At 48.5% G+C, this 23,812-nt stretch overlaps 1 protein-coding gene across 4 annotated transcripts in view; it reads right to left on the bottom strand.

The window, feature by feature from the left end:
• The window catches only part of CAMTA1 (calmodulin binding transcription activator 1), a 248,156-nt gene that overhangs the window by 4,856 nt on the left and 219,488 nt on the right, over positions 1-23,812 (bottom strand). For 3 of the 4 annotated variants that reach the window (XM_070759048.1, XM_070759046.1, XM_070759047.1), the window contains exons 7-17: positions 22,774-22,908; positions 18,714-18,844; positions 16,632-16,828; positions 15,169-15,247; positions 14,297-14,624; positions 13,003-13,502; positions 11,538-11,728; positions 10,326-10,572; positions 9,214-9,285; positions 7,467-7,660; positions 6,151-6,225 (exon numbers count right to left, since the gene is read on the bottom strand). In XM_070759048.1, coding sequence (XP_070615149.1) covers positions 6,151-6,225; positions 7,467-7,660; positions 9,214-9,285; positions 10,326-10,572; positions 11,538-11,728; positions 13,003-13,502; positions 14,297-14,624; positions 15,169-15,247; positions 16,632-16,828; positions 18,714-18,844; positions 22,774-22,908 — 2,149 coding nt within the window. Of the gene's footprint in view, positions 1-6,150; positions 6,226-7,466; positions 7,661-9,213; positions 9,286-10,325; positions 10,573-11,537; positions 11,729-13,002; positions 13,503-14,296; positions 14,625-15,168; positions 15,248-16,631; positions 16,829-18,713; positions 18,845-21,375; positions 21,436-22,773; positions 22,909-23,812 lie in introns of those variants that run through there. The other variant, XM_070759050.1, reaches the window with a different exon arrangement.

Genomic DNA, 23,812 nt, shown 5'->3' with positions numbered 1-23,812 from the left:
CTGCAGACCATCGGAAGCCAGCAGGGTTAGTAGCTGCAACGGAGTTAGTCTCCTTGGGCTTTGGCAACTCAATGGGATGTGAAAAGTCAGTGCATTCTTATCTCAGCTGCAGCCCCCCATGCAAGCAAGCACAAAGCAAGAAAACCCGAGACATATAAATATATATATCTTGAGATATATATAGATATATATTAAATGGAAGAGAAACAATCCAGCAGGCAAGCTGAACGAACTCACCCTTTTGTACCGTCTATGATCCATCAGAGGGCTTCAGATGAGCAAAACAATAGCAAAGAGCTATTAGCATATATTAGCATATCGGCAGCAACAAAGAATTTTAGGGGGAAAAAAGGTCTGAGAATATTCTGGCTGGCGGGAAGAGAGACATAGCAATAGCATTTAGCAATAGGATTTAGACTTATATATCGCTTCACAATGCTTTCCAGCCCTCTCTAAGCGGCTTACAGAGAGTAAGCATATATTGCCCCCAACAATCTGAATCCTCATTTGACCGACCTCGGAAGGATGGAAGGCTGAGTCAACCTGGAACCTACTGAGATTCGATCTGCCAAACTGCTGGCAGCCGGTGATTAGCAGATGTAGCTTGCAATATTGCACTCTAACCACTGCATCACCGAGACACTTCTAACATCCAATAAGGACCCCCTGAACGAAGGATGGAGGGAGTGGACACTTTGAAAATAGGGGGATGGAGTCGCCGGATATAGAATCCTAGGGCTGGAATGGACTGTGGAGATCTTCTCATCCAACCTTTTGATCAAGAAGAAGATCCTATGACATTCCGGACAAGTAGCTGTCCAGATTTTTTTTTGTATTGTGGTGACCGGAACCAGACACAGTATTCCAAGTAACCCCTGTTCTTCTTTGAGTTGACCAGGTCACATCCATGGATGACAGCCATTGCTCTTGCTACCTCTCGCGTGTCAAATTTCCATTTCACTCTCATTTTTAATTAGAATTATACAACCTGGCGGGATACAGACCTAGCTTATGAGCACCCATCCTGCAACCTTGGGTGCCATGGAAAATATAGTTGCCATAGGCAGGAGGGGGGGGAACTGAAGGAGCAATGCGGCAGCAACTGGATGCACATTCCATGCATACTTTCTCAAAGCTGCAGCCTAGGTTACCAGAGTCAGCAGGCGTGCTTTCTACAACCCACAAAAGTGCTCTGTTGGAGAATGTGATTTATGACACACCTGGGACAGGGGTAGGCAAAGTTGGGTCTCCTATGACATGTGGACTTCAATTCCCAGAATCCCTGAGCTGGCATGTTTGGCTCAAGAATTCTGGGAGTTGAAGTCCACAAGTCATAGAAGAGCCAACCTTGCCTACCCCTGCCTGGGGGGGGGGGGAATAGGGTCATAATTGGGACGTAAACTACATGGGGCAGAGCTGATTCCCCTTGGGTATGAGCCAACATGTTGCTCCTAATAAATAACTGGATTTCCTTTGAAACTTGGCTGGAGGCTCATAAATTACCATATTTTTCGGAGCATAAGATGCACCTTATTTTGGGGGGAGGAAAATAGGGGGGAAATCTGCCTATTACATTAGCATCCTTAAGTCTGGTCAGCTTTAGCACATTATTTTATCCCCTGCTTAGGGCTGGGGGGAAAAACGTCTTTGGAGGGAGTAGGAATGAAAAAAATCCTGCAAAGAGAGGGCTGGAAAAAACATTCAGAAAGAGTAGCAATGAAAAAAAGCCTGCAAGCCATTAAGAGCCAGGAAGAATTTTAGCACCTCGTTAGAGCTGGGGGGGAAAAACTTCAAAAAAGCTACATTCAGAGTACAGTGGTGCCTCTATTTACGAACTTAATTCGTTCCGTGACCAGGTTCTTAAGTAGAAAAGTTTGTAAGTAAAAGCATTTTTTCCCATAGGAATCAATGTAAAAACAAATAATGCGTGCAAACCCATTAGGAAAGAAATAAAAGCTCGAAATTTGGGTGGGAGGAGGAGGAGGAAGAAGAGGAAGAGGACAGTCGCTGCCGAAGGAAGAAGGCGAGGTGAGGGGAATCAAAAAAATCCAAAACTTTAAGGCTTTAAAAAAAAAAACAGGGACTCTGAGGCGGCAAGGAGGAGCACGCGCCTTCCATACACCCAGTGCGAGGCTGCCTCCCATGCACTGTGCTAGAGAGAGAAACCCCGGGGGGAATGGCAAGAAACTGGCCAGGCCTTCGTGCCACTCTCAAATTTCCTGGGAAATTATTGTGGGTTCGGGTTCTTAAGTAGAAAACGGTTCTTAAGAAGAGGCAAAAAAATCTTGGAATACCGGGTTCTTATCTAGAAAAGTTCTTAAGTAGAGGCGTTCTTAAGTAGAGGCACCACTGTATAAGATGCACCCAAATTTCCAGAGTCTTTTAGAGGGGGAAAGGTGCACCAAAAATACGGTGATTGGGGCATCCGTTAGAACCTTGACAGATAGTCAGCTCTGCCCCATGTAATTTACTTTCAAAAATACAGGTAGCTATGTGGGGCAATATTTTTATCAGAAACAAACAGAAAAAAAGTTGGTATAAAGTTGTACACTCAACAAAATGCCAAGGAAGACATCTCTCAACTCAAAAGCAGTGCATAAAGATGGTCTTTGCTTCAGAAGTTAGCATGTGGAACTCCAGGGCCCATTGGGATCAGTGGAATTTGAGCACCCCATCTGCTGCCTTAAGGAATGAATGAATTTATCTGGCAGGTGGTTCTGCTGAACTCCTTGAGAACGTCTGGACTCCTAGAATCCCCAGACAGCTACTTGAGAAGATTTCCCATCCCTCAATCACCACTACTCAGATGGTCCTCATTGAAGGAACCACTAGCTCGTCAACCATTCAAACGTACAACAGAGTTGAACATAATATAACCGGTCCTCATAGGTCCGCCTCTTGCAGCATGGTCTCCGTGTTCATTGTGATCCAGGGACATCGCAAATATGACCACGAAGCGAGCCACAATCATACGATTGCAATTTCTGACATTTCCTGACGGCTTCCTATAAGGCAACGTCAATGGGGAAACCGGCGGGAAATCGGAAGCCACAGACAGGTAAGGATAGCAACCACGATGGCTAGAACTGCTACAGCGAACTGTTATTTATGGCACACTTTAGAACCGTGTCACTCAGTGACTTCCATTCCAGTCCCAATAACTATAGTAAACTATTTGTAACCTTGGTTCTTCCCGGGCAGAATCTGGAGTGTGGTCCGGTCCAACATCTTATGGAACAACAGTGGAACTTTGGTACTCATTGTTAACTGGTTTTGGGAGGCACAATGAATACCAAAAACGACAAGTACCCAAGACAGTGATGGCGAACCTTTTTTTCCTCAGGTGCCGAAAGAGCGTGGGTGGGTGCTATCGTGCATGCATAAGTGCCCATACCCATAATTCAATGCCTAGGGAGAGCGAAAACAGCTTCCCCTGCCCACCAGAGGCTGGAAACGGCCTGATTCCCAACTTCTGGTGGACCCAGTTTGGCCCTCCCCAGGCTCCAAACGCTTCCCTGGAGCAGGGGGAGGGTAAAAACACCCTCCCCCACTCCCCTGGAGACTCTCTGGAAGCCAAAAACACCCTCCCAGGGCCTCTGTGCAAGCCAAAAATCAACTGGCTGGCACACATGCACAGTGGAGTTGATCTAGGGCAACAGCTTGAGTGCCAGCGGATTTGGCTCCGCGTGCCACCTGTGGCACCCATGCCATAGGTTCGCCATCACTGACCCAAGAAATGTTTCCCATAAGGAAAATCGTAAGGCAGCTGACACCAACAAGTCCTAACTTGTGCATTGGGTATCAAACACAACAGCCCTGTTTTGAGTTTTCCTAACCCCAAACTTGCCTTGGCAAGTTCTGTTGACTCTATGGCGGTTTAACCCACTTATTTCACTGGTAGGACTTCCTGTTATGTTGACTCTATAGTGGGTTAACCAACTTATTTCATTGGTAGGACTTTCTGTTCCATTGACTCTATGGAGATCTAATCAACTTATTTCACTGGTAGGACTTCCTGTTCCATTGACTCTATGGCGATCTAACCAACCTATTTCACTGGTAAGACTTCCTGTTCCGTTGACTCTATGGCGATCTAACCAACTTATTTCACTGGTAGGACTTCCTGTTCCATTGACTCTATGGCGATCTAACCAACTTATTTCACTGATAGGACTTCCTGTTCCATTGACTCTATGGCGATCTAACCAACTTATTCACTGGTAGGACTGCCTGTTCCGTTGACTCTATGGCGATCTAATCAACTTATTTCACTGGTAGGACTTCCTGTTCCGTTGACTCTATGGCGATCTAACCAACTTATTTCACTGGTAGGACTTCCTGTTCCATTGACTCTATGGCGATCTAACCAACTTATTCACTGGTAGGACTTCCTGTTCCGTTGACTCTATGGCGATCTAACCAACTTATTCACTGGTAGGACTTCCTGTTCCGTTGACTCTATGGCGATCTAACCAACTTATTTCACTGGTAGGACTGCCTGTTCCGTTGACTCTATGGCGATCTAACCAACTTATTTCACTGGTAGGACTTCCTGTTCCATTGACTCTATGGCGATCTAACCAACTTATTTCACTGGTAGGACTTCCTGTTCCATTGACTCTATGGCGATCTAACCAACTTATTTCACTGATAGGACTTCCTGTTCCGTTGACAGGGACATTGCAAATATGACCACGAAGCAAGCCACAATCATACGATTGCAATTTCTGACATTTCCTGCTGGCTTCCCATAAGGCAAGGTCAATGGGGAAACCGGCGGGAAATCAGAAGTCAAAGACAGGTTAGGATAACAACCACCATTTCACTGGTAGGACTTCCTGTTCCCTGGACTCTACGGTGATCTCACAAACATATTTAACTGGTAGAACGTCCTGTTCCATTTACTCTATGGTGATTTAACTAACTTTGCATCCTTAAACACTTGCTACCAAACCCATTCACAGGTCAATTTCTATCTACAGACGCAAAACCTGTGGTACGAAGCCCCCACCTCCACACCAAACAAGCTGAGATAACCTGGGGGCCAAATTATGATGCGGGAGGGAGGATTAGGAAGTCTAAGAGGAAAATGGTTGATTTGCAAGATGCTTAGGACACTAATTTCGCTCTTAAAAACGCCTGGGTCTCTTTTGGAAACAGGTTCTGGATACCCCCAGAACTACCTTTAAGTGACCAAGCAAGGTTTTGGAACAGCCCCCCTTGAACCGATGATCTTCTCTGCCTCCGTCAGATGGGAGAAACTTTACACTCCATTGATTTCCAAGATCAAGAACTTCAAAGCACCAAAAACTTGTAAAACTAAATTTTAGCAGCCTTTGCTTGATCTCAGTGGGACATCCCAGAAGACTACCCCTGCACAGTAGGACAGCTTTATTTTACTATGTTTATAATCTGAATTTCCCCCAAGAGGATTCGCGTTGTCAGCAGGGGAGGGATAATCCAGTGGGAAATGGCAGGTGGGCGTTGGGTTGGTTTCATCTATAAATGCTGCTTTCTTAAAACATTTTGTTGTGTCAGAAATAATCTATTTTGGGTCTTCTCGTCCAACCCCTTCGGCTCAAGCCGGAGACTCTGGTCTAGACCATTCTGGACAAATGGCTGTCAAAGTTTATTCTTGAAGACCTCTAGCCATTGAACACTCAAAACCTTTGATGTCAAGCTGTCCCACTGGTTAACTGATCTGGGATTATAGAATCTGCAGAGTTGGAAGGAACATCAGAGGTCTTCTAGCCCAACCCTTTGTTTGAACGCCACCCTAGTCATCCAGGTCTATTCTTGAAGACCTCCACAACTTCTGGAGGCAAGCCAGAGGTTCATTGATCTGGGGTTATAGAATTAGCAGAGTCGGAAGGGATTGTGCAAATCTTTTTCACAAACCCTCCACTGTCGTGGGCAATGATACGAAAGCTCCCATGTACAGGTTTAACCATCATGCCACATGGGATAAGATTTTGGCACTTAACCCTGGTCTCTTGGAATTAAGATTTCCCCTGGTTCAGACTGATGCGGTTCCCACAACCCAGAGCCAGAGCCTGGGGGCTTCCAGCCTGCACCCCTTACTAGGAAAGGTCCCCGGGACATCCCTTCCCATCCCACCCCAAGGGGGGGGGGCATCTAGTCGTGCCTCACCTGTGACGACAGCGCTGTAAGAACCTCATGATTTTGCGAGCGGCTTGGTCCTGTTTCTTGGTGAGCAGGCTGCTTCTGTCGGAGAGGGGGAGGAAAAATGTTTTTGGGATAAAATGTTGGGTGACTTAGAACCCAGAACTTACAAGGGTTTTTTTTTTTGGGGGGGGGGGGGGTTGCTTATGTGTCAAGAATTGCAGGGGCCCTTGGTACCCTCTGAGCTTGGCTGGTTCCTTGCAGGTGTTTTCATACTACATAAACAGAAAGAGAGAGAGAGAGAGAAGCCCACTCTCTTCTAGCACTGAGAATGTTATCTAGTTGGGTGGTGAAATGTCCACAAGAAAATAACTCAGCTCAGGGAGCATCAAGGATCCCACCTCCTTCTGTTCCTCTCCTTTTCCTCTCTCCTTCTTTTCTTTCTCCTCCCCTTCTCTTCATCCTCCTCTCCTTCCCTTCTCCTCCTCATCCTATTCTCTTCTTTATCCTTTTCCTTCCCTCCTCCTCTCCTTCTCTCCTCTTCTCCTTTTCCTCTCTCCTTTTCCTTCGACTCTCTCCTTTCCCTTCTCCTCTCCTCTCCTTCTTTCTCTCCTCTCCTTCTCCCTCCTCTTCTCCTTCTTCTCTTTCTCCTCTCCTTCCCTCCTCCTCCTCCTCTCCTCCTCTTCTTTTCCTCTCTCCTTTCTCTTCTCCTCTCCTTTCTCTTCTCCTCTCCTCTTCCTCTTCTTCTGTCCTCCTCCTTCTCTCCTATGTCACAGGTTTTCATCTGTTGCTTCTTGTCCTGCCTTCAGATGCTTCATAGAATAGGGGGACCCACCCATTCTTGAGGGCAGCCCCTCAAATATTGCAAGACTGCCCTCCTGTCACCTTCTTGGAGCCGGGGTGGCGCAGTGGTTAGAGTGCAACCCTGCAGGCTCCTTCAGCTAACCGCTAGCTGTAGTTCAGCAGTTCAAATCCCATCACCGGCTCCAGGTTGACTCAGCCTTCCGTCCTTCCAAGGTGGGTCAAATGAGGACCCAGATTGTTGGGGTTTGCAAGAGGCTGATTCTGTCAACCGCTTAGAGAGGGCTGTCAAGGCACAAGGAAGCGGTAGATAGGTCTAAATGCTGTTGCTATTCTCTTTGTACAACCCAGTTCCTTCCACCATCCCATCGTCCAGTTTAGCCTCCAAAGGTTTCTCCTTGATCCCCTTTCTTGCTCTTCTCTGCTCTCTCCCTCTCTCTGGGATCTCACTTCATCCAAAGTTACAGGCCTCCCTCCCAAATGAGTCACCCCCCCAGCCAATTGATAAGCTCTCCCCCTTTCCCCCCCCCCAAAAACCCCACCTGAGCTTCTGCTGCATGAGGGCGGTGGTCCGACGGTTTTGCTTCCTTTTGCCGAATTCTTTGTAGCTGCGATAAAATTGCTGGATGAGAACGGCGGCTCTGCGGCTCTGCTGGAACCTCTTTTGCTCATAATAACTTCGGAATTTGCTCTGGATCAAGATGGCAGCTTGGATCATCTTTTTATAAAGTGCATACTGCGGGGAGGGGGGGGAGCGCAGGAAGGCGGGAGAGGGGGGCAGACAGGGAGGGCAGGAGAGAAACAGAAAAGAAATTGAAGCCACCTGCTGATGTTGAGTGAGGGACAGTTGATCCGCGACTTACGGGCACAGGGGACCTGGACAGTTTGTAAACAACGTACTCTTTATTTTTACTATTTATTATCCTTGGCCTGTGCGTGACTTTTAATTCTGATCGGTGACCCGTCTACACAGAACAAGTGCCACCTCCGAAGCTATTCTTCAATAGAATTTAATCGACGTTTTGGAGTCTTAATTCAGAGTTTTCCAACCATGGCAATTTAAAAAATCTTCAACTCCCAGAATTCCACAGCCACTCTTTGTGTGTGTGTGTGTGTGTGTCCCTGAACAGTTCCCTCCTCCCCAACCCCCTGTAGGACGTAGCAAAGCAGCGGTACAGAGACCCAGCCTCCACAGCCAGCTCCATTCCTAGCCGAAACCAACCGACGTTTCTCCCTGGGCGAAGCTCACAAACTGGATGTGTATTTATGGCGGTCATTACCTTCAAGGCTATCCAAGTAAGCTTGGGAGGGAGAAACAGAAAATACAAGATTAACGTTAAACAAAGTCGGGCCTGTCCGTCACCTGGCGGCACTCGAGCGCGTCTCCCAGAGAGAGAAAGCTGGAGGCTGTGGGGTGGAGACGGGGCAGCGGTTATTTCGGAAGAGGCTTCAGCAGGAATTGTGCAAATAGGCACGGGGCGTTTTACCCAAGAAGACTCCACACCTGTAGCGGGTTCCTACTAGTATCGATGACAACGCTGCACCGGTATTAAAACCAGAGCTGTGCTTGCAGCTTCGTGCCTCCCAGCGAGATTTTCCTTCTGCGTGAGCACAGGAAGCAAAATCTCTTGAGGGGACACGTGTGTGTGAGAGATTTTGGAGATTTCTTGCGCAGGCACAGAGGCAAAAAAAATCATTGAAATCTCTCTCACGCCTGCATCCCCTCACGAGATTTTGTTTCCCACGCATGCACAGAAGCAAAATCTCACTGGGAGGCACATGCACGCCAGAGACCCGAAGCCGCGCCCACCGCGCACCGGTAGCAGTGGTAGCGGCAACCCCGCCTGTTCCAGGCCCATTTGCACAACTCAGGTGACCCCCGCCGAGGACGCAGGAGAAGCTTCAACCGGCCTCGACGGCGGTCTTTAAAAGAACACAAAAAATGATCGGCTTTGTCTGCAAGAGGCATCAATCCTTCCCTTCCCCGCCATTCGATCAGAGTTGAAGAAGCTTCTCGAGTGAAAAGTGAAACCTCTTCAAAGAAAAAACCCAATCCATTTGCATTCCCTTCAGCAGCTGAAGCCCTGTCAAGTGAGATCCAAAAACACCCCCCCAAAAAACTTTATGTGGTCTTTTATGTGAGTTGGGTGGCCCGATGGATGAAGGGAGGGAAGTCTTTTCCAGAGAAACAATCCCCCACCTCCCCCAGGGGGTAACCGTGGTCCACAGGGTTCGGATCCGATGACCTGGAGTTGCCAAGCATACCATGCCCAAGGGGCTTCCGCTCACCTGCTTGTATTTCCGGTAACAACGCTGGATGACGGCTGCGGCCACTTCCTGTTGATCCCGGAGGGGACGTCCCTGAGAGGGGGAAAAACCAGAAAGGAGCGAAATGACTTCCTTGAAGAAAGGGGTGCGGGAGGGCAGGAGAGCTAGTTCTCAATGAAGAGGGAAGCTGCCAGAGAGATGGAGTCCTCAAACCATTCGTGAAGGGGTGAAGAATTAAGAGTAGAGTAGAGTAGAGTAGAATCGAACAGAACAGAATAGAATGTAATACCAAACAGAACAGAACAGAATGAAATACAGACCAGAATAAATCAAAGAACAGACCAGAATAGAATACACAACAGAACAGAATGGAATACACAACAGAATAGATCAAGGAACAGAATAGAATAAAATGAAGAACAGAACAGAATAGAATACAGACCACAATAGATCATAGAACGGAACAGAGTACAATACAGAACAGAATAGAATAGAATACAGAACAGGTTTTAGAACAGAACAGAACAGAATAAATAGAATATAGAACAGAATAGAATACAGAACAGAATACAGAAAAGAACAGAATAAGTAGAATACAGAACAGAATAGAATACAGAACAGACAGATCACAGAATAGATTATAGAACAGAACAGAATAGAATGTAATACAGAATAGAATAGAACATAATAGAATACAGAACATATCAGAACAGAATACAGAACAGAATAGCAAAAGCCATTTGTAGTGCTTTCCAGCCTTCGCTAAGCAATTTACAGAGTCAGCCTCTTTCCCCAAAAAATCTGGGTCCTGATTTTACCGACCTCAGAAGGACAGAAGGCTGAGTCGACTTTGAGCCCATCAGGATCAAACTGCTGGCAGTCGGCAGAATTATTTATTTATTTATTTATTTATTACTTAGATTTGTATGCCGCCCCTCTCCGAAGACTCCGAAGAATTAGCCCACCAATCCTGCATCCTAACAGCTGCGCCACCACGGATCCACATTTTCTCTGCTGCTACTGCTGTACTTTTGCCAGGGACCAGCCTCCCTGACCCAAGGCACCGGAGAGTCGGACTCTCCGCCCGCTCCCCCTCGTGGCTTCTTGCCCCCCCCCTCTCGGCAGTCACTTACTTTGTATTTCCTGAAGACGGTCTGGACCAGCTTAGCGGCTTCGTAGAGCTCCCGCTGCTCGTGGTCAGAGAGAGTCAGCTGTGCAAACTCGTTTTCCACCTTGTCACCGGCGGAGGCGCTTAGGAACTCGGACCAGTCTGTTGCCGAAGGGAGGCTGGGCTTCTCAAAAGCCATCGCATTGACTGGCGAGCCGGAGGGGCTGCGGCTGGTGTGGGGCGAGGGGGTCAGGCACCCGCCGTACAGACTTCTGCAACAGGGGGGCAGACAAGAGCTTCAGGTCGGAGAAAAACCGGAGAAATCAGGCTAGCCCTGATGACGTTCCCTAGTTGAGTCTTGAAACGTCTGCAAGAAAACCTCGTAAGCTCAGAGAATACCAAAGACCCCACAGCCCTCCTCCTCTCCACAAACCCCTCCTTCTCTTCTCCTCCTCCTAGCCCTCCCATCCCCTACTGCCCCTCTCCCCTCCTCTCCTCCTCCTTTCTTTTCCCCAACCACTCCTCCCTCTCTTCTCCCTTCTCCTCCTCCCTACCCCTCCTTTCTCCTTTCTCTTCCCATTTTCTCCTCCTCTTCCTCCTTCTCCCCCCCTCTCTTTCTCCTCCTCCACTTTTCCTTTCTCCCCCTCCTGCTCCTCTTCCTTTCGCCTTCTCCCCTCCTTCCCGCCTTCCCTCCTGTCCTCTCCACCTTTCGGCTTCTCCTCCCTCTCCTTTCTCCTCCCCCTCCTTTCTCCTCCTCATTAGTACTCTGTACAAAACAGTTGGGTTTGCACTATATAAACAAGCTAACCATGAATGTTTATATGTATTGAAGTACTATAGCTTCAAGAGGTAGTCCTGCAAATTGCCACAAGAGGGAGCCAGAAAGCATGATTCTCTCTCTCTGCTCTGTTCTTTCTGCTGATTCACTGTGACTGATGTAGAAAGCTCTGTGTTAGTTTGATGTATTTGTAAGCTGTAATGTATGTCCGATAGGTAAGACAGAGGCTTGTACTATTATTATTGTATTGAGAGATATTGACTGATTTGAACGTGTATTACCGGACTGTTTAACTTGACTGTGCTATTTCTAAACACTGTTTTACACACTTTAATGTATCTGTCTTGTATGACTGAATAATTACTCTTCCTCTGTGCATGTCCTTGATAACTCAAGGGTCGTTCTGCACACTCCTTAACACTCCTCCTCCTTTCTCCCTCCCCTCTCCTCCCCACAAACCTTATCTGAGCAGCGTTGGGCAAGCGGTCCATGTCGGCCAGGTAACTAGCCAGCCAGCTCATGGAGGTGCTAATGGCGGTACTCTCCGTCCTCTCCGTTTGGGGTGCTTCTTCGGCCGGCACGAAATTCTCCTGTTTGATTCTCTCCGGGGTGGCTTCGATGATGTGCTCGGCCAGAGTCATCATGGTGACCTGCGGGAGCCAAGGAGATCCTACTCAGCCCTAGCACCAGCCGCTCTTACTGTCCCCTATTTAGACTAGGGAGGCTGGAGGGTGTTGTGAGTGCTCCTTGTCCACCTCAGGTCATGTCAGATGCTGAGGAGGATGAGCCAGGCCCCTCTGGCTACCCTGGGCCAGGGGGCTTGCCAGCAGAGAGTGAGAGTGACGGAGAAAGTGACCAGAGTGAACCCGGGGAACCACTAGAGGGGGCTGATAGAACAATGGGGGAGTGGTCCTAGTCAGAGGATGAGGAAGACATTAGGGTGGATAGTTAGTGGATTGCTACAGGAGATTGCTGAGAAGGTGAGAGGAGCTGCATAGTAAAAGGTATTAGTTTACAGCTTTACCTCTTTGGGGTGTGATGTCATTTCCAGGCAGTATAAAAGCAAAGGATTTGGGGTAATTGGGTGTGGGGTTTCAACGCCCTTCAATGGAAGAGGTTTTAGAGTGTGCATGTGCTTGAAAAAAGCTTCAAAAACATGATTCCTGCCTCACTAAAAGACATTTTTTGCTGGACGATTTTTGCCCAGGATTTCGTTGAGCTGATTTATATTCTTAAATGATAAATAGACTCTGTTATCTAAGGAAAGGCCGAGTTGGCGCTTTTCCCAGACATTGTTGATGCTTCACTCCGGAGAAAGAAATAACTCCCTTTTCCTTGCCATTCAAATCTGCTTTTAGTTGTGTGTTGCTTTCATCAATAAAGAGTGAGATTTTACCATGAAATAAGCAAGCGACTTTTGAGTCGGTGGGTTCGCTCCGAGTGGCCGTGCACAGAAAGAGGGAAACCTAGAGGTCATCCAGTCCAACCCCCTGCTAAAGGCAGGAGTCCTTATACCCTCCTGGACAGACGGCTGCCCAACTTTTCCACTCTATATTTCCAATGGAGTTGTCCATGTCTCCCCTGGTCCTTCTTCTCATTCAACTATGTTGTAAGCCACCCTGAATCCTCGGAGAGTCCAATAAATAAATAAATAAATGGCCATGGCCACTTTCTGCAACCGTTCTTCATACAATTTAGCCTCCAATCATCCCCAATCCTCTTTCTCTCTCTTCTCTGCACTCTTTCCAGCATCTCAGCATTCTTTTTGCATCGTGACGACCAAAACTGAACGCCGTATTCCAAGTGTGGCCTTAACAAGGCCTTATAAAGCGGTATTAACTCTTTGCCTGATCTCAATTCTATCCCTCTTGTTGATGAATTACCCACAAAGTCCCCACAGGTGGTTTACCGGTTATCCGCTTACCTGCAAATCATCCATGTGCGGCAAGCAGTTTTCAACCTCGGCACTCTCCCGGAAGGAAAGCAATTCCACTTCGGATACCTCCCTGTCCGCCATCATCACCACATTCATCTGTTCCCGCGGATGTAGTCGCTGAGCTCCAGGGTCTTTCCCTAACGACGCCAGCCCTTTAGGGCTACCGGACACCTGCGTGGGTGATAAGCCCAGGTAGGTCTCCTTCGGCCTCCATTTGGAGCTGCGGTAGCCAGACAAATCCGGGACCACCTCTCGGGCGTAATCCGTGCCTCCGTGCCTGGGGTTGATGGTTTCAAGAAGAGAAGGCTTGGCGCCGGAGATCGGCTTCCGGCTGCTGGGTTGCTCCAGGCTCAAGGCAGTGGACAGGAGCTTCTCCTGCCTCGTGGAGAAATATTCGGGGTTCAGTTTGTGTTTTTTGGGGGCTGGGTAATCCTTCTGGCTCTCGCTGCTGTAGTAACTGGAGGGTTCGGACCGAGGCCGTCTCAATTCTGAAAGCAAAATAAAAGGGACAAATCATTAGAAGTTTAAAAGAATAAAAAGGAGTGAACTTATTTATATTTTAAAAATTTTGTGTGTTTTTTTAATTTTAATTTTTAACATTTTAACAAAACATTTTATATTTTAACTCATTTTTCATCTTTTAAAAACTATTTTATATTTACTACATTATTCTATAAATTTTAACAATTTTTAAAACAATTTTTAGTATCCCCACTGGATACTTTTATTGAAATAATATTTCTTGGAGGACAAATCAGGAAACAACCAGGTCTCTCCCTTTCTTCCTCTCCCTCTCTCTCTCTCTCTCTCCCCCTTCCTCTCTCCTCCTCTCTTCTCTTTTCCCTCCCCCTTCTCTCCCTCTCTCCCCCCTCTTATCTCCCTTTTCTCTCCCGTTCTTCCTTCCCCTCTCTCCCTTCCTCCCTTCCCCCTCTCTTCCTCTCTCTCGACCGTCTTTCTCTTCACCCTTTCTTCCTGTTCCTGTTCCTCTCCCTCTTCCTCCCTCCCTCTCTCTTCTTTTTCTCGCTCTCCCTCCCCTGCCTACATCTGTCCGAACGGGAAAGAAGATGGCGCTGAGAAAGGAGACACTGGTTTGAAATCAGGGTGGGCCTTGGTGAAAGAGATACTAGATGACACTAGATACTAGATGATACTAGATACTGGCACTTGCAGACCTTGGTAAGGTTTTTTGTTTGGTAGATATCACCTTACCAAACTAGGTAACATCATCAGTGCATGAATGTTCGAGGAGGCGAGAGAGAGAAGATGGCGTTTGCCAACCTACCCGTGTTCACGTTGGAAATCATCGTGATTCCCTTCAGCTGGTCCTGAGAGGCGACGGGTTTGCCGGGCCACTGGGACGTCCAGTTGTCGTCACCGCCACCAACGGGCTCTTCTTGTGGAGGGCAGGAAGGGACGCGAGGGGACGGCCGGAGCTGTGCCTGTTCTTCCCTCTGCAGCTGCTCAAGGCACTCGGCCAGTTTCACGTGGCCGCGTGAGCGGGCGATGGTCAGCGGCAGCCTGCCGAGCGAGTCGGGGATGGAGATGGCCCGCCGGTCCCACTTGTAAAGGACCACGGCGGCGTCCGTGTGACCCAGAGCGCAGGCCCACATCTGGAAGAGAGAAAGATTCCCATTGGGGTCACGGGGAAGACGGAGGAGATTTCCCAGCGTGGTTGCCTATGTCGTCTCAATCGGAGATTCAGTGGTGCGGCTCCGTACAATTCCTTCTTTGAGCCCTGGGCAGGAAACTGGATCACTAAAGGGATCGACTGGATTCCTTGAACCAAATGGGACTCGATTCACAACCGGCCGCTTTCCACAGGTCGAGCCACAAATCTCCAACACAGTGACGTAAGACTAACGCTGCCCAAGGGGGATTTTATTACCGGAACACAAGTAGTAGATTGCATCGAGTATGGGTGGATTTGGCGATGCGTTAGTGGAAATGGAGATGCGCATGCCACTCCCACCCCTGACACATGCAAATTTGGAAGTGAAATCCTGCGCAAGGGCGCTCTTGCGTGCAAGAGTTCACCCATTTTCGGTGGGTTTTTTGCTTCCTTGATTGTAAGTCAAGGACCGCCTGTGGCCCCCACCCCGTCCCATTTCCCAACCTTAAGCATCTCCCAGCCCACACAAGAACGTGGCTCCGTACCAGCGGCGTGCAGGAGAAGTGGTCGACGTTCAGAGGGTCGACTTCCAGCTCCAGATCGATGCTGTCGGCGTGTTTGGTGCTAAGGAACGAAGAAGAGGAGAGAAGATGACAAGATCCTCGGAAAAACTCCAGGAAAAAAGGGATGCGGTTTCTTTTGGAGCCTGGAGGCTGTCTCTTCCTCCCCCTCTCTTCTTTCTTTCTCTCCCATTCTTCCTTCTCTCTCTCTTTCCCTTTCTCCCTCTTCTTCCCCTCTCCATTCTCTCTCCCCTTCTCCCTCTCCCTTCTTTCTCTCCTTTCCCTCCCGTTCTTCCTCTCCATCTCCCCCTCTTTTCATTCTTTCCCTCTTTCTTTCTTTCTTCCTCACCTCTCTCTTCTCTTTCTCCCTCCCTCCCTCTCTTCTCTCCCTCCCTTTCTCCATGCCCTTCTCTTCTTCTCTCTCCTTTTCCTCTTCGTCTCCCTTTCTCTCTCTCCCTCCTGCTCTCCTCTTACTCTCTCTCCCTTGCCCCATGTCCCTTTCTTTCCCCCTCTCCCCTCTCTCTTCTGTCCCTTTTCTCTCCCATTCTTCCTTCCTCTCCCTCTCTCCTCTTCTCCCTCTCTTCCTGCTCCTCCATCTCCCGCTCTCCCTTCTTTCCCTCCCATTCTTCCTCTCTCTCTTTCCCTTTCTCCATTTTCCTCCTCTTCCTCTGTCTTCCCCCCCTCCTCCTCTATTCTCTCTTTCTTTCTCCATCTCCCTCTCTTCCCCTCTTCCTCTCTCCCTGTCCTCTTTTCTCTCCTTCCCTTCCTTCTTTCCCTTTCTCCATCCCCCTCTCTTCTTCTCTCTCACCTGTCTTTCTCCTCATTTCTTCCTCTTCCTTTTCCTCTCCCTCTCCTTCTTCCTCCCTTCCCCTCTCTCTTCTTTTTCTCCCTATCCCTTCCCCACCTACATCTGTCCTAATGGGAAAGCAGGAAGATGGCCAAGAGAAAGGAGACACCAATTTGAAATCAGGGTGGGCATTGGCGAAAGAGAGATCCAAAGACACCCCCTCCCCCTTCCCCACAACTTAGTCTCTGCCGGAAATGATTATTTGTGGAAAGTTTCCAATCAGTTGCTCATTCATTTAAAAAAAACCCAACCAAGCCGTCCTTGGTTGCATTAACCGAAGGATAAACGGAGGGCCCCAAGTCATGGGCCACGTGTAAAGCTGTTATTTATTTTATTTATTGGACTTATATGCCATATATGCCATCACCATATGACATATATTGTAAATCTCCACCTTGTTGCATAGTTTTATTGGTGCTGAAAACCCGCATAGCCATTTTTCTGGGACAATACTGGATTGTCTGCCAAGGGCAGAACCCCAAAGTCACACCTTGTGGGAAGACAACTTGGGAAGGAGGAGAATGTCCAGAAAGCAACACAATTGCTCTCCTTGGTGCAAGCGGACCTGAAAACCCACCTCACCACCTCCCGAAACTCTTACCGCCATTTGAGCAGCGTCTGGATGAGGGTAGCGTAGCCCTGGGCGGCCGCGAGGTGCAAAAGGGTCATTCCCCGGAACGTCTTGGAGTGGATCAGGTGTTTGGATTTGGCCCAGCAGGCTCGGCTCATCATCTTCTCACACACCACCACCACGCGGCTCTCGAAGCAGGTGCCCAAGGTGGCGGCCTCCGAGATGCACTGCAAGGGAGAGACTGAAGTGAAGGAGGCAACCCGGAGGGGGGCACGTGTGAAAGGGGTGAGTGGGCGGGTGTGTGTTATGCTGAAGGTGGTGGCATCTGGAGGAGACCCCCCCTCTTGTGTGTTTCTGCAGGTGTGTTTTCCTGTTTGAAATTCTGTTTATATATAACACCACAGAGAAAACAAAGTACAATCACCATGTGCTTTACTGCTTAACTGCTTAACTGTAACAAGAAACTGGGAACTAAAAGTAGATAGACAGATCCAAATTTGTAAACACTGCCAACTACTGATTGAATACTACTGTAGTTGTTATATAAAAAATATATTCCAACAGTGAATTCCAACACTTCCCTCTCTTGGTCTTCTTTCAGAACAGGAAAAATTATGTGTGTGTGTGTGTGTGTGTGTGTGTGTGAGAGAGAGAGAGAGAGAGAGAGAGAGAGAGAGAAAGAAACACATGTCAAACGTGGGTGTTCTGTTGTGGAACAACTGGCCTTTTGGCTTTATATTATTTATTCAATGTGTTTGCCACTGCAAGGCGTCATGGGGCAGCTTACAACATCAAAATGAAGGTGTAAATACTGCATATATCAGCGATAGGTTGCTCCCGGTTCTAAGAAATGCGTGCATGAAAAGTTAGTAAAGGGATTTATTTATTTATTTATTATTTATTAATTAATTAATTAGATTTGTATGCCACCCCTCTGCTAGGAGTCGGAGCGGCTCACAACAAAAACAATACAAATCCAATACTAAAACAATTTAAAACCCTTAATATAAAACAATCATACATCTCATACAGACCATGCGTGAAGCGGAGGCAGCCCAGGGGAATCAATTACCCCATGGCTGATGACAAAGGTGAGTTTTGAGGAATTTGCGAAAGGCAAGGAGGGTGGGGGCAGTCCTAATCTCTGGGGGGAGTTGATTCCAGAGGGTCGGGGCCTCCACAGAGAAGGCTGTTCCCCGGGTCCCTCCAGATGACACTGTTTCATCGACGGGACCTGGAGAAGGCCAACTCTGTGGGACCTAACCGGTCACTGGGATTCATGCAGCAGAAGGCGGTCCCGGAGTTATTCTGGTCCGATGCCATGCCATTTAGAACCCACGACTGGTAGATACATACACAATGTATCCAAAAGTTTCTGCCAAAAGTGGCCCAGAGTCACTTTCAAACAAGATGAAGGGTTAATAAATTTAATAAATAAGCTAATAAAAATCACAATGAGAATACCAATTTTCCTCCTTCTTCCCCACTTCTTCTGTGGATTTATATCTGTGAACAAATGACTGCACAGAATATATTTTACTGAAAATTTCCCCTACCGGTTCTTCAAACTATTCAAAATTTCCACTACCGGTTCTCCGAACTACTCAAAATTTCCACTACCGGTTCTCCGGACCACTCAAAATTTCTGCTGCCGGTTCTCTGAACTACTCAAAATTCCCACTACTGGTTCTTCGAACTACTCAAAATTTCCGCTACTGGTTCTCTGAACTACTCAAAATTTCCATTACGGGTTCTCCGAACTACTCAAAATTTCCACTACGGGTTCACCAAACTATTCAAAATTTCCACTACTGGTTCTCCGGATTACTCACAATTTTCGCTACCTGTTCTCTGAACTACTCAAAATTCTCACTACCAGTTCTCCGAACTATTCAAAATTTCCGCCACCAGTTTTCTGAACTACTCAAAATTTCCCGCTGCCGGTTCTCCAGAACTTGTCAGAACCTGCTGGATTTCAACCCTGCTAGCTTGGTAACATCCTCGGTGCTAGAAGCACCCGTTCAGTGCTGGGAAAGAGTGAGAAGATCCCTCGGATAGCCCATCCTTCGCCTGTTGGGCTGAGAAGAGGCGCTGGAAAACTTTGGCCCTTACCTGTGCTTGGCTACCTCCGTTGGCACTGCTGTTGCCGCCGCCGGTCTTGTGCTGCTGGATTGTGGTCATCTCCGCCATCCTTCTCTCCATCTGTTCCAGCCGTTCCAGAATCGACATCCTGAACTGGTTATCTGTGATCCCCACCCCACAGAGGGGAGAGAGTCGGTCAGGGGAGAGAGGTATTGGGGGGGCGAGGGGGGGGGAACCCACACCTTGGGACCCCTTGCTTAGGACCGGAGTGGAAAGTATGGTTAGGTCCGGTAATGGGCTGTTACTGGTACAGACGGGATCACCATCCCAGTAGCGGAAATGGCAATGCGCCTGTATCTGCACTTCCCCGACACGCGCACATGTGCCCCTGCACGAGATTTCGCTTCTGCGCATGCTCAGCAAGTGAAATCTCACTTCTGCAAGGTTTTTTAAAAAATCAACAAAAATCGCCGAAATCTCACATGTGCGAGGGTCCTCATGCAAGATTTCGCTTCTGCAAGCATGCGCAGGAGCTGAATCTCACACTGAGCATGTGCGCCCACTGCCAGGAGTGGATTGGTAGTACCTGCGGCCTCACTGGTCAGGTCATGTGTACTCATCGCCAAAAAGAACAAGCACATGTAAGGCCTACATTGGTTCTGCGCACTGGTATAGATCTATCTGTCTGTCTGTCTGTCTGTCTGTCTGTCTGTCTGTCTGTCTGTCTGCCTGCCTGCCTGCCTGCCTGCCTGCCTGCCTACTTATCTTCCCTATCAATCAATCAATCAATCAATCAATCATGTATCAATCTATCTTCCTATTATGTATCTATCTATCTATCTATCTATCTATCTATCTATCCATCCATCCATCCATCCATCCATCCATCCATCCATCCATCCATTCATTTTTATTTATTTGTCAAACATCTGTAGGATAGTAGCAGTTTGTATAAACATAACATAAGTACCTATCATCTTCATCTCTTCATCTATCCACCCATCCATCCATCTACCTACCTAACATCTTCATCTACCTACCTATCTACCTACCTACCTATCATCTTCATCTGTCCGTCCATCCATCCATCCATCCATCCATCCACCTACCATCTTCATTTATCTATTTATCTGTCTGTCTGTTCAATTTGTATGCCACCCAACTTCCCAAGGTCTCTTATTTACTTAATCCCTGCAGCAATTCGCTTAACTTTTTTGTTTAACAAGAAAGCTTGTAAAATGGGGACAAAACTCAGTTCACAGTCTTGCTTAGCAACAGAAATCCTGCGCTCAATCATGGTCGTAAATACAGGACAGTCGGGTTAAACAAGCGTTCTTTCTTCGAGCTTTGGTGGGAGGGGGTGGGTTTCACTGGGTGTGTGTGTCCATGAGTGTAAGACCCCCCACTCAAAGAAAATTAAATAACATCTAAAGAGAGGAGGGAAGAACCTCCGAGTTTTTAAAAACATTTTTCTTGCCTTCTTTCAACGCTTCCCAGCATCTATTTGGGGAGGGGGGCTTGCTGTGCATCTCCTAGCCTCCCTCCCCAAGTGAGTCTGCAGCAAAAGGGAGGGCAAGGGCTGTTGGAAGAGCCCCCTCCTCACCTCACTACTTGTGGAGGTTCCCATAGTGGGGAGGTAGGAGGGGTACCCCACAACTCCACCTAAAGGGAGGGGGCAGAGAGACCCTCCCCCTCAAATACAGGATGGGAAGGATGGGGGTCATCCTTATTGCCCCTTCCCTACCCCCCACCACATATTTGATGGTGAGGGTCCCTCCACCTCACCGCCCCCCCCACTTAGGTGGAGTTTTGGGGAACCCCTCCTACGCCCTGACCCGTGGGAACCTCTGCAACTGGTGGAGGTGGGGAGAGGGTTCTTCCAATAGCCCTCTCCCCTTTTGCTGCAGACACACTTGGGGAGGGGTCTAGGTCCCCCCCTCCCCAAATAGATGCTGGGAAGCCTTGAAAGGAGGCCAGGGGACTGTTTTTAAAATCTCAGAGCTTCCTCCCTTTGAATTAAATTAAATTTGGGGGGGGGGGATCTCATGCACACGTATACACACACCCAGTGAAAGTCCCCTCCCACCAAAGAACAGGGTTTTTTTAACCCAACTTGGAGTTTTCTCAAGAGCGCCCCCCAACACTAAACAGTGGCTCCCCCTTTCCTGCAAAGACTCATTTGGAGAAGGGGCTAGGATGTGCCCAAGAAGCCCCCCTCCCCAAATAGATGCTGGGAAGCCTTGAAAGAAGGTGAGGAGGCTGTTTTAAACAACTCACAGGTTCCTCCCTCCTCCCTTTATATTAAATGTAATGGGGGGGTCTCACATACCCAATAAAAGGCCCCCTCCCACTGAAGCACGGTTTTTAAACCCAATTTTGACAACCCCCCCAACACTAAACAGTGGCTCCCTCCTTTCCTGCAGACTCACGCCCAGGAGGCGCCCCCCCCCCCAAGAGATGCTTGGAAAGTGAAAGGCATGTTTTTAAAAAATCTCCCTTTCGATGTTATTCCTTTAATTTAATTTAATTTGAGGGGGGGTCTCCCGCACAGGTCCGCCCGCCCAGTGAAGTCCCCCCTCCCACCCAAGAAGGGATTTGGGGGAGTTTTTCCAAAGGCCCCCCACCCGCCCAACGCTAAACAACGCGATCTTCTCCCGCCGGGGATCGCCGCGTGTCGTCCCTTCCTCCTTACCGTGGGGCCGGGCCGAGCGGGGCCGAGGCGGCCATGGCCTCCTTCTCCGGCCGCCCCCCCCCCCCCGCCGGGCGCGCCCCCTCCCCGCCCGGGAGCCCCCCCCGCCGCCGCCGCCCGGCCAGCCCGCCCGGCCAATCCGCGGCGGGGAAAGTGACATCAGCCCCGCGGAGGAGGAGGCGGCGGCGGCGGCGGCGCTGCAATCGGCCCCGAGACGCTCCGGAGGGATGGACGGCGGGAGAGCCTCCGGAGGGTCCGCAATGCAGCCCGGGGCGCCGCAAGGCGGAGGACCGGCCGTGGTGGGGGGCAGACGCCGGGAGGATCGAAGCCTCGCTCGCCTCGGTTTTGGGGGCTGCTGCGCTGCGCTCTCCCTCGGCTTCTTTGTCCTCCTCTCTTCCTCTACCTCCTTTCGCCCCTTCTGCCTCTCCTCCCTTTTCTCTATCACCTCTTCTTCTTTCCTTTTTTTGTCCTCCTCCTCTTCCTCTTTCCTTCCTGCCTTTTTCTCCATCTCATCTCCCTCTTCTTCTTTTTCTCCCTCTTTGTCCTCCTCTTCCTCCTTCCTTCTTTCGCCTCTTTTGCCTCTACTCCTTTTTCTCCATCACCCCTTCTTCTCTTCCTCTCCTTCTTCTTTGTCCTCCTCCTCTCCTCCCTCCTTTCCTTCCTGCCTTTTTCTCCATCTCATCTCCCTCTTCTTCTCCCTTTGTCCTCCTCCTCTTCCTCCTTCCTTCTTTCCTCTCGCCTCTTCTGCCTCTACTCCTTTTTCTCCATCACCCCTTCTTCTCTTCCTCTCCTTCTTCTTTGTCCTCCTCTCTTCCCCTTCCTCCTTCCTGCTCCTCTTCTGCCTCTCCTCCTTTTTCTCCATCATCTCTTCTTCTCTCCCTCTTCTTTGTCCTGCTCCTCCTCTCCTCCCTCCTTCTTTCCTTCCTGCCTTTTTCTCCATCTCATCTCCCTCTTCTTCTCTTACTTCTTTGTCCTCCTCCTCTCCTCTTCCTCCCTCCTTATTTCCTTCCTGCTCCTCTTCTGCCTCTCCTCCTTTTTCTCCATCTTGTCTTTCCCCCCTCTCTCCCTCTTTTATTCTCTTTCTCTCCCTCTTCTTTGTCCTTCTCCTCTTCCTCCTTCCTCCTTTCCAGCTCCTCTTCTGCCTCCTCGGCCTATCCTCCTTTTTCTCCATCTTGTCTTCCCACTCTCCCTCTCTCTTTTTTCTCTTCTTCCCTTCCCCCATCTTAAAATTGTCCACCCATTTTGAAGTTGAGAAAAAAGAACACCTGATTTTAGGCAGATCTGGGTGTAGAATCCCAGGGTGGTACCCACTTAAGCTCCGCCCCATTCCTTAGGCCCTGCCCACTTCCATCTCAAATCCCACCCCCCTGCCCAGTCCTCTCTGTGTCTTGCATTCCTCACCATCCAGCGACAGCCAGTCGTGTTGAGAAGAAGGAAGGGTTGGCAATGCCCGGGCCTTGTATTCGAAAACCACCGAATTGGAAATGATCTGGTTGTTGAAAGCCACCTGCAGGGTGACGAGACCGGTGTCGTGAGCTGAAACGACAAAAGGGATGCGAGTTGAGATAGATAGATGGGTGGGTGGGTGGGTGGGTGGGTGGGTGGGTGGGTGGGTGGCTGGCTGGCTGGCTGGCTGGCTGGCTGGCTGGCTGGATGGATGGATGGATGGATGGATAGATAGATAGATAGATAGATAGATAGATAGATAGATAGACAGATAGATAGATAGATAGATAGATAGATAAAGAAGTGATAGACATCACGATCTTCAGAATGTTTAAAAAAAGTATTTAAAACTACTAAAAACTACTCAGCTTTCGTGAGCCCCTGTAGACTTCATCAGAGTGCAAAATCCCCCCTTTCATGTAATGCTGCTCAATTTAGTCATTGCTAAACTCTGACCAAGTCCGCAGGGACAGACGAAAGCTGAGACCTTTTTAGTAGTTTTTTAAATATTTTTTTTAAAGCCTCCAGAGGTCGTGATGTCTATCATGTCTATCGCTTTTTTATCCATGACGATACCTGGAACTCGCATTTTAGGACAATTCCTTATAGTATATAAAACCACTAAAATTGCTTAGCTTTTGTTAGTCCTCTACTAACGTCATCAGAGTATTAAAATCCCCGTTGAAGACATAGTTGATCTTATATAATTTTATTTATTTATTTATTTATTTTATTTACTTATATAGAGCGCTGGTGAGACCCCATTTGGAATAATACTGTGTTCAGTTCTGGAGACCTCACCTACAAAAAGATATTGACAAAATTGAACGGGTCCAAAGACGGGCTACAAGAATGGAGGAAGGAAAGACTTAATGAACTCAATCTGTATAGTCTGGAGGACAGAAGGAAAAGGGGGGACATGATGGAAACATTTAAATATGTTAAAGGGTTAAATAAGGTTCAGGAGGGAAGTGTTTTTAATAGGAAAGTGAAC

The sequence above is a fragment of the Erythrolamprus reginae genome, chromosome 8, assembly GCF_031021105.1.
Source record: "Erythrolamprus reginae isolate rEryReg1 chromosome 8, rEryReg1.hap1, whole genome shotgun sequence".
Lineage (NCBI taxonomy): Eukaryota > Metazoa > Chordata > Lepidosauria > Squamata > Dipsadidae > Erythrolamprus > Erythrolamprus reginae.
This window is presented reverse-complemented; position numbering and strand designations above follow the sequence as displayed.